The sequence below is a fragment of the Piliocolobus tephrosceles genome, chromosome 17, assembly GCF_002776525.5.
Source record: "Piliocolobus tephrosceles isolate RC106 chromosome 17, ASM277652v3, whole genome shotgun sequence".
In the NCBI taxonomy this organism is placed as follows: Eukaryota; Metazoa; Chordata; class Mammalia; order Primates; family Cercopithecidae; genus Piliocolobus; species Piliocolobus tephrosceles.
Genome location: NC_045450.1, coordinates 15039952 through 15050646, shown reverse-complemented (window position 1 = coordinate 15050646; position 10695 = coordinate 15039952). Strand labels below are relative to the sequence as shown.

Sequence of the window (10695 nt, the reverse complement as noted above, 5' to 3'; positions counted from 1 at the left end):
CAAAAAAAAAAAAAAAAAAAAAAAGATTAGGGGGTCAATTTTTGTGTTTATTGAAAAAAAAAAAAAACCATAGACATTAGTTCTAAGGGGCAATTGGGGCAGTGCTATAATGAGTGGTGGAAATGAAAGTCAAATCCAGATCTCTCTGATCCCAATGCCCATGCTCTAAGGTCAAAAGAGCTACAGAACAGTGTTTCCAAAACTCTCAGCACTGCATAGAATTTACCCCAGCTACATATTCTGTACTCTACCACATACTACTCCGTATGTCATGACATTGACTTTTTTTTTTTTTTTTAGATGGAGTCCTGCTCTGTCACCCAGGCTGGAGTGCAGTGGTGCAATCTCAGCTCACTGCAAACTTTTCCTCTCGGGTTCACGCCATTCTCCTGCCTCAGCCTCCCAAGTAGCTGGGACTACAGGCGCCCACCACCATGCCCAACTAATTTTTTATATTTTTAGTAGAGACGGGGTTTCACGGTGTTAGCCAGGATGATCTTGATCTACTGACCTTGTGATCCGCCTGCCTTGGCCTCCCAAAGTGCTGGGATTACAAGCATGAGCCACCGTGCCCAGCCGACATTGACTTTTTTTCACTCAAACTCCCTAAAGGAAATGTCATATGACATCCACAAACAATAAGTGACTCTTACTTGGCATAATTAGAAAATAGCCATAAAAATAAACCTCATGAAACAAAGCAATGCTGTTAAATTCTGGCTAAATCCTGTAGCCTGCTTAAGGTTCAGATCAAAGCTTGAATTTTCTTTCTTAACAAGGTGAATCAGCAAGTACTAGGGATGTTAAAGACAAAGCTAGCACCAAATCGTGGCTTTCTCCTTTAGGTAATCAGAAAGCTTGACAATTGGGGAGAAAATGAGTAGCTTTCCTGAAGGGTAATTCATTGCTGTTTGATGCTACAAGCATGAGAGTGCCACTGGGGTTACCTATCCCATCCCCTATTGTAGAGTAGAATTCCAGTCCTTTGCACTGGAAAGGTCTTAAAGGTTGTTTTGGTCAGCCTCATACCTATGTTGGACAGGATGTCGTTATTCCAAAATAAAAAGTATATTTAAAAACCCGAACAAGAGAAAAGGACATATTAGGTGAAAGTTGATTCTCCCTCAACACTGACTCCCCCTACCCCAGTCCCTCATGTCCTTCCCTAAATATATTGTGTGACCTAAGTATATTCCAATGACTGAAATGAATAGCCCCCCAGCCTTCCGTTTAATTGCCTTTGTTACATGAGCTGGGTTGAAATGATCGCTCAAAATGGCTGATTCCTCTTTGGGTAGGACTTAACCCATGGCTGAGAATTGTCCTTCCAGCCTGAGTTCTCATTGAATTTTGAATGAGAACTGTTTGCTGAGGGACCTTGTGGACCTGAGCTTCTAGCAAGAGGTTTACACTGTTGTGGAGAAAAGTTGCTCTAATAACCTGCAGGGGTCATTGGCTCAAGACAGATGTCACTTCAAGCCTTGGCTCTACCACTAATTGTGCGACCTGGGCAAATTACTTGATCTCCCTAGCTCTGTTTCCTCTTCTGTAAAATGGGACTAATAACTCCTGCCTCATGAAGCTGCTGCTGTAGGGAAGAAATGGGATAATATACTTGTCCCTCAGTATCCATGTGGGATTGGTTCTAGGCCTCCCTTTGGATATCAAAATTCTTGGATGTTCAAGTCCCCAATATAACAGAGTGGAATATTTGCATAGAACCCCCATACATCCTCCTGTAGACTTTAAATCATATCTAGATTACTTATAATCCCTAATATGATGCCTACACATCACTTCATTTACATAGATTCAGCATAGTACTCAAAGTTTTGCTTCTTGGTAATTTGTGGATTTTTTTCTGAATACTTTCCGTCCATAATTGGTGGAATCTAAGAGTGTGAAACCCACAGATACAGAGGACCAACTGTATATACATCATGTGTTTGGTGTAGTGCCTGGACATCACAAAGAGCGGTCAGTAGCATTAGTCCTGCCATCACAGTGCCTTTCCCCAGAAGAAGCCAAACTAACACCGGGGAGAAAATGAAATCGGAGCCACCACCAGATTTGAAGAACACAGACTCATGGTCATGGGGACCATCTCTTGGCCCCTCTAGGTAAGACCACAGCCCTGCAGCTCCAACAGACCCATGCCTGCCCTGAGAGGAGAATCTAGAAGGGGCCCCCTCCAGCCTTTTGTCAAGGAGTCAGTTCCTGGTATTGACCCAAGAGTCTTGAAACCCAAGGGAATAGATCTGCGCCCTATGACCAGGGAGGCGATATCTGAATGCATTTCAAAGGCTCCTGGTGGCACTCCAGACTTCGTTGTTATCAATCATTCATGTAGGAAAGAAGCTCATTCCAAGCATCCTATTATGGGATGCACCAAGTATCTCGCCTTCTGGCTATAACGTGAATGTAATGGGAAGCCGCCCGTTGCTTTTAATGAGTCACCATTTCCCAAAGAGATGAAGTCACTGCTTTTAACTCAGAAGCTCCTGGCTGCTCCATTTCCCCCAGCCTGTCTCGTGGAGAGGATGCCACTGGGTCCCCGAGAGCGGTGGTACCTTTCCTTGCACTCTGCCGCCCCACACATCCCATCTCTGTGATGTCGCCCCACAAGGAAGATCTCGTGGCTGAGGCAACTGACAGGCTTCAGATCCTGGCTATGATTGTTATTCTCCAGTGGTACCTCAAGCACATTTTTTTAACTTCTGCAAGTTTCTATTTTCCCAGCCACATCTGACATGTCAAAGGACACAGTAGTAATGAGGGAGGATGCACCACCAGCAGGCGAAGACGCAGGCACTGGCGTCAAGCAGACACGAATTGACAGTCCGGCATCTTTCTAACGGCCGACCTCGGCAAATGCCCTAACCTCCCTGAGCCTCAGTTTCCTTATCTGTAAATTGGGGGTCAGAAAAGAGAGAATGTATAGGTCAGCGCGGACCAATTGAAATAGAACACTAGCCACACATGTAATTTTGAACATTCCAAGAATCGCATTCTAAAAAATAAAAAGAGCTGGGTGTGGAGGCACATGCCTGTAATCCCAGCACTTTGAGAAGCCAAGGGGGGCGGGCATATCACTTGAGGTCAGGACCTCCAGACCAGCCTGGCCCACATGGTAAAACCCCATCTCTACTAAAAATACAAAAATTAGCCATGGCAGAGTGCAGTGGCTCACGCATACCTGTAATCCTAGCACTTTGGGAGGCCGAGGCAGGTGGATCACCTGAGCTCAGGAGTTCAAGACCACCCTGGCCAATATGGCGAAATCCCACCTTCCTAAAAATACAAAAATTAGCCAGGCATGGTGCCATGTGCCTGTAATCCCAGGTACTCGGGAGGCTGAGGCAGAAGAATTGCTTGAACCCGGGAGGCGGAGGTTACAGTGAGCCGAGACCATGCCACTGCACTCCAGCCTGGGCAACAGAGGGAGACTCCGTCTCAACAACAACAATAACAACAACAAATTATCTGGGCATAGTGGCAGGTGCCTATAATCCCACTTACTCAGAAGGCTGAGGCAGGAGAATTGCTTGAATCCGTGAGGCGAAGGTTGCCGTGAACCAAGATCAAGTTACTGCACTCCAGCCTGGGTGACAGAACGAGACTCCATCTCAAGAAAAAAAAAGTAAAAAGAGCTGGGTGCGGAGGCACACGCCTGTACTCTCAGCTACTCTGGAGGCTGAGGCAGGGGGATCACTTGAGCCCAGGAGTTTGAGTCCAACCTAGGCAACATAGCAACGAGACCCTGCCTCTTAAAAATAAAAAAAAAAATAAGAAGAAATGGTGAGATTAATTTCAGTAACTTATTTTATTTAAACCAATAGATGTAAAGGATTATCAGTTCAAAATGTAATCAATATATTAAAGATATGAATAAGATGTTTTATATTCTTTTTGGAGGGAGTATGGAAGTCTCAAGTCCAGTATGTGTTTTTTACCCTTTGAATAGATCTCAATTCAGGCCAGTCATGGTGGCTCACACCGGTAATCCCAGCACTTTGGGAGGCCGAGGCAGGTGGATCACCTGAGGTCAGAAGTTCGACACCAGCCTGGACAACATAGTGAAACCCCATCTCTACTAAAAATACAAAAATTAGCCAGGACTGGTGACGGGCGCCTGTCATCCCAGCTACTTGGGAGGCTGAGGCAGAAGGACCATGTGAACCTGAGGGATGGAGGTTGCAGTTAGCCGAGATTGTGCCGCTGCACACCAGCTTGGGTGACACGGTGAGACTCCATCTCAAAACTAAATAAAGAATAGATCTCAATTTGGAATGGCCACATTTCAAGTTCTCCCAAGTCCCAAGTTCTTATTCACCATCCTGGGACACTGCATTCCTCTCCTTCCTTCTTTTCTCCCTGATACCTTCCCCTTCCTCAAAGATTCTGTCTCCCTGAGGTGTTTCTCCATTTCAGGATTCTTCTGCTTTCCCTCTTAACCACTCTCATGAAAAGGCTTCTGAGGGACCCTCTCGTCCCACCTCCAGCCCCTGGCAGCCTACGGGTGGCCCTGCCTTTGGTCAGGGGCTCAGCAGCTTCAACCTGGGTGGATCCACAGGTCACACAGAACCCTCCCCTTCAGCAGGGACTGTGAGGAAACCCTTAGAAGGAGCGTGTGGGGTGCGGGCCCCACAGGTCGGCTGCCCCCTAAATCCCAATAGGACTGGCTCAGCTGTGACTCTGAATCCCCTGCAGAATGAATGCCTGACGTCAGCTCTCTCAGGCAGTGCGGTCTGTCGGGAGCCAGGAAGGTGGCGGTAAGGACAGGTATCTCTGTGGAGGGGACTCCACAGCAACGTCTGAACACAGGCACTAGAAAACTGGAGATGGGCAGTGATGAGTTGCAAAGAGCATACAAAATTCCCCTCTACCCCTCACTCAGTTTCTACTATTTGTTAACGTTACCAAGAAACTGACTTTGGTGCGTTGCTATTAACTATATTGATTGAATATATCGATTGAGTGATAAGGGGTGGGTGGGATTTTCCTGTACCCTCATCCCTTTGTTTCCTCACTCCCTACCCTGACTCCTTGCCTGGAGCTGGAAGGTCTTTGGTGAGCTGAAGAAAGACACGGCTTATTAAATAATAATGCTGCGACATCTTCCCGCAAGAGGCGGTCAGCGTTGGCAAGAGAAAAGCTCATCTTTCAGATGCTCTGAACAACCTGAATGATGAGCTGGAAGAAATGTCCAGGGCCTCAGAAATCAAACACCATCCCTCCAGGAAGGAACTGGGAGGAAGGAAAAGGAGGCAGAGAGAAGGTGTCCATGGATGCCCATCCCAGAGGACTCTGGGAGAAGCTGTGGTGCTTCCTCTCTCATGAACCACAGGTTATGCAGAACTGGCTGACTGTAGGAATTTCTTTCTGGAAACAGGCTCTTCCTCTGTGACCTCACAAAAGTCCCAGATGTAAGAGGTCCAGGTACAAAGAAACGACAAAGTGGGCAGAGGAGAGCATTTGATGTCTTAGACTTTTTTTTTTTTTTTTTGAGATGGTGTCTCCTTCTGTCCCCTGGCCTGGAGTGCAGTGGCGCGATCTCAGCTCACTGCAACTTCCACCTCCAGGTTCAAGTGATTCTCCTGCCTCAGCCTCTCGAGTAGCTGGGATTACAGGCACCTGCCACTTCACCCGGCTAATTTTTGCATTTTTGGTAGAGGCGGGTTTTCACCATGTTGGCCAGGCTGGGCCCTTGACTTTTGCAGTGAAATAGGAAATAAGGGTGGAGGTGAAGAGGTGAGGTTGAGGAGTAGAGGAGAGACTAAGATAGCCCATTTGGGGAGGAATCCTGGGAGGACCCAAGACTTGAGACAAACAGTTTCTTTCACAAGAAAGACAAACTGCAGGCTAACCCTGTGGATGTGTAATCTGAGAACATCTGAAGACTCATTCTGAGTGTAGGAGCCAAGGCTAGAGCAAGAGCTTCATCTCACCGCTGCTCCATAGCCTGTGAGCGCTTTGACATTTGGAGTTGGATCCTTCTTTGTGCTGGGAGCTGTGTTAAACACCATAAGGTGTGCAGCAGCAACCCTGGCCTCTGCCCACTGGCTGCCAGTGGCATCCTCTCCCCAACCCAAAATGTCTTCAGACACTGGCAAGTATCCCCTGGGGGACAAAATCACCCTTTGTTGAGAACTATAGGTTTAGACTCAGGGTCTTTCTGCTTCTTTCCATTCTCTCTTTTCCTTCCTCTTTCTTTCTTTCGTCCTTCCTTCATTCCTTTCTTCCTTCTTTCCTTCCTTCCTTTCTCTTTCTTTTTTCCTTCCTGCCTTTCTCCCTTCCCTTCCCATCTCCTTTTTCCCCTTTCCTTTCCTTTTTCCTTTCTTTCCTTTCCTCTTTTTTTCTGAAACAAGGTCTCACTCTATTACCAAGGCTGGAGTTCAGTGGTGTGATCATAGCTCACTGCATCCTCAAACTTTGGGGCTCAAGCAATCCTCCCACTTCAGCCTCCTGAATAGGTGGGGCTACTGGTGTGTGCCACCACGTCCTTTTAATTTTGTAGAGATGTGGTGGCTCACACCTGTAATCCCAGCATTTTGGGAGGCCGAGGCTTGTGGATCACGAGGTCAGGAGATCGAGACCATCCTGGCTAATACAGTGAAACTCTGTCTCTACTAAAAGTACAAAAAATTAGCTGGGCGTGGTGGTGGTAGGCACCTGTAGTCCCAGCTACTGGGGAGGCTGAGGCAGGAGAAGGGCATAAACATGGGAGGCGGAGCTTACAGTGAGCCGAGATCGCGCCACTGAACTCCAACCTGGGCAACGGAGTAAGACTCCATCTCAAAAAAAAAAATTGTAGAGATGGAGTCTCCCTATGTCACCCAGGCTGATGTTAAACTGCCCTCAAGCGATCCTCCCACCTCAGCCCCCCAAAATAATGGGTTTACAAGCATGAGCCACCACACCCAGCCTAAACTCAAGAGTTTTTTATTGTGCTCCTAGGACACAGGTATGAGACTCACCTAGGTGTGGAAAAAAAAAAAAATCCATCTCCCTGGGCTTCTCCTGGACCTACTGAATCAAAATCTCCCTGGAGGAGACCCAGCAAGCTGCCCTTCAAGAAGGTGATTCTTCATGAAACACTCTATGCCTTAGTTGCCTGACATGGGAAGGATAATGATAATATCTATCTCAAGGGTTGTTATGGAGATTAGGTGAGGGGACTCACACATTGAGCACAGTGTGCTAAATATTAGCCATTATCACTCGCATTAAAGGTGGAGAAGCACTGGTTTGGAGACAGATGCACTGAGTGCTCTCGAAGAGAGGGAAGAACAGGAACCCGGGGGCAGGAGAGTGAACGCTGCTGTGATAACCACTCTGCTCAAATGCCAGCCAAGTGCTGTGGCTAATGATGAGGGGGCACAATGGGGATCATCCCGCCATCCTAGGGCTTTCCTCCCTGCAGATCATCATCGTTCCTGGTGACTTCATGCTCCAGCTGCCTCTCCAGCTAAAACAAATACTGGCAACTGATGATACAAGACAAGAGGGGTGACAATGGAAAATAAATGCCTATCTGTGTCTCAGTTACAAATGAACACAAACTTAGTGGCTTAAAACAACACACATTTGTTATAGTTCTGGAGGACAGAGGTCCAATGGACGTGAAAATCAAGGTGTTGAAACCAACCCAGTAGTCCCATAGACAGTTTTTTTCTTTTTTGATAAGCATAGAAATCAACTCTTCTGGTCTTTTTTTTTTTTTTTTTTTTTTTTTTTTGAGACGGAGTCTTGCTCTGTCGCCCAGGCTGGAGTGCAGTGGTGCAATCTCAGCTCACTGCAAGCTCCACCTCCCGGGTTTACGCCATTCTCCTGCCTCAGCCTCCTGAGCAGCAGCTGGGACTACAGGCGCCCGCCACCTCGTCCGGTTAGTTTTTTTGTATTTTTTGTTTTTTTTAGTAAAGACGGGGGTTTCACCGTGTTAGCCAGGATGGTCTCGATCTCCTGTCCTCGTGATCCGCCCGTCTTGGCCTCCCAAAGTGCTGAGATTACAGGCTTGAACTACCATGCCCGGCCAACTCTTCTGGTCTTAAGGCTTGAAACTTATATTTGTTTTATCTGAGTTCCTTCCTCCCAAAGGAATCCCTTGCCTCTCAAGTATCAAAGAACTGAAACTCACCAGATTACAGCATCCAGACAATGAGATGCCAGACCCCCCTCATTCATCGGGATTGCTTCCTTGTCCCTCCCAAGTTCCTGTTTTCTTACACATTGTTACATTTCTTCCCTGCTATATAAACCCTTGATTTTAGTTGGTCAGGGAGATGGATTTGAGATTGAGTTCCTGTCTCCTTGGCTGCAACACCAAAGTAAAGCCTCCTTCCTTAACAATAATCATCGTCTCAGCGATTGGCCTGTGCAGTGAGCAGCAGGACCTAGACCAATCCCCTGGTATTTTGGTAACAGTGTCAGCAGGATTGTGTGTCTTTCTTGGGGCTCTAGGGAAGAATTTTACTTGCCTTTTCTAGCTTCCACATTCCTTGGCCACCTACATTCCTTGGCTCATGGCCCCTTTCTTCATGTTCAAAGACAGCAATGGTGAATGGAGCCTTTTTGTTTTGTTTTGTTTTGAGACGGAGTTTCACTCTTGTCGCCCAGGCTGGAGTGCAATGGTGCGATCTTGGCTCACTGCAACCTCTGCCTCCTGGGTTCAAGCGATTCTCCAGCCTCAGTCTCCCGAGTAGCTGGGACTACAGGTGCCTGCCACATGCCTGGCTAATTTTTTTTTAAATAATTTTAGTAGAGACGGGGTTTCACCATGCTGGCCAGGCTGGTCATGAACTCCTGACCTCAGATGATCCACCCACCTCAGCCTCCCAAAGTTCTGGGATTACAGGCCTGAGCCACCGTACCCAGCCTCTGACCCTTCTTAAATCCCCATATCTTTCTTTCTGACCCAGCCAGGGAAGTTTCTCTTGAGTTTAAGCACTCTTGTGATTAGATTGGACCCACCCAGCTAATCTAGTATAGTTTTCTATCTCAAGGTCCGTACCCTTAATTCCATCTGTAACTTTCCTTCCTGTTTGCCATATCTTAATGGACTGAATGTTTGTGTCCTGCCAAAATTCATATGTGGAAGCTCTAACTCCTAGTGTGATGGGATTTGGAGGTAGAGCCTTTGGGAGGTGATTAGGATTGGATGAGGAAATGAGGGTAGAGCCTTCAACCTAGAATTAGTGCCCTTGTAAGAGGAAGTAGCCAAGCTCAAGCCTCCAATCCCAGCATTTCAGGAGGCCAAAATGGGAGAACCATCTGAGGCCAGGAGTTCAAGACCAGCCTGGGTAACATAGCAAGACCCCACCTCTACAAAAAATAAAAATAAAAAACCAAGTCAGCTTTGGTGACTTGCACCTGCAGTCCCAACTACTTGTGAAGCTGAGGTGAGATGATCATTTGAGCCTAGGAGTTTGAGGCTATGATAAGCTATGATCATGCCACTGCAGTCCAGCCTGGGTGACAGAGCAAGACCCTGTCTTAAGAAAAAAAAAGAGAGAGAGAAAGGGACTAGAGCTAGTTCTCCCTGCCATGCTGCCATGTGAGAACACAGCAAGAAAGTGGCCTTCTACAAGCCAGGAAGAAAGCTTTCACCATGAACCAGACCATGCTGGCACCCTGATCTTAGAGTTCTAGCCTCTAGAACTGTGATAAATAAGGTTTAAGCCACTTTGTGTATGGTATTTTGTTACAGCAGCCCGAGCTGAGACACCACACAAGATTGGATTCCCAGATCCTAGGGATTCGGCCATGGGCATCTTTGAGGGGCCATAATTCAGCCTGTCACATTCTACATGATACAGGAGTCCGCATAATCCTACAGTGGAGGGGCCCAGGATAGATAGGGTCATTATCATCTTCAAGGGTAGAAACTGTAGTTTATAGGGAGGGACCTAAATTCAATATGAAAGTGGGGCAACCAAGCAGTGAGACTGCCTTCTTGCTCACTGAGCATCATTCACGCCACTCAGCTCAGGGCCAGCAGCCACGGTGCAGCATCACATGGCTGACAGTGTGACTCAAGTCTAAAGGCTGACTCTGCCCCTGCCCGACTTTGTGCCCCTGGACAAGTTATTTAAATTCTCTGAGTTTCTACTTTAACAAATTTCCCTCATAAAGTGGGTCTATTAATCCTTAGCTTGCAATATTTGTTCGTTTCATAATAGCTAGTTGTGTGGCTGGAAAGTGAGTTATGCAACCATCCCAATCCTTGGTGTTCATTACCTGTTAACTGGGGATAATAATAGAGGGTACCCTTGGATGCAGTGAGGGTTGAATGACAGATCATGTATAAGGCTCTTAATCTGGTGCCTAGTACATCACAAGGACACAGTGGGGACTTGGTGTCAGTTATCACAATCACTGTCACTGTCCTCACCATAATCATCACCACTATCACCATTATCTTTACCATTACCATTGCCACTATCACTATCACCACCATCACCATCATTATCACCATCACCAGCACCATCATCATGATCACTGTCATCATCACCATCACCATCACCATCCCTATCATCATCACCATCACCATTATCACCATCACTACTATCACTATCACCACCATCACCATCATCTCCACCACCACCATCACCATCACTGTCAACATCACCATCATCACCATCACCATCACCATCATCACCATCACCACTACCACTATCACTACCATCATCACCACCA

The 10695-nt window shown here is 46.9% G+C and overlaps 1 protein-coding gene across 2 annotated transcripts in view; it reads right to left on the bottom strand.

Annotated features, from left to right (window-relative positions):
- BMERB1 (bMERB domain containing 1) overlaps nt 1–10695 on the bottom strand; it is a 176370-nt gene that overhangs the window by 94419 nt on the left and 71256 nt on the right. Inside the window, exon 1 of one of the 2 annotated variants that reach the window (XM_026447090.1) lies at nt 2571–2681. The exons of the other annotated variant lie outside the window; for it this stretch is intronic. Within the exon in view, the coding sequence (XP_026302875.1) occupies nt 2571–2604 (34 nt within the window). The 5' untranslated portion in view covers nt 2605–2681. Of the gene's footprint in view, nt 1–2570; nt 2682–10695 lie in introns of those variants that run through there. 2 annotated transcript variants of the gene reach the window in all.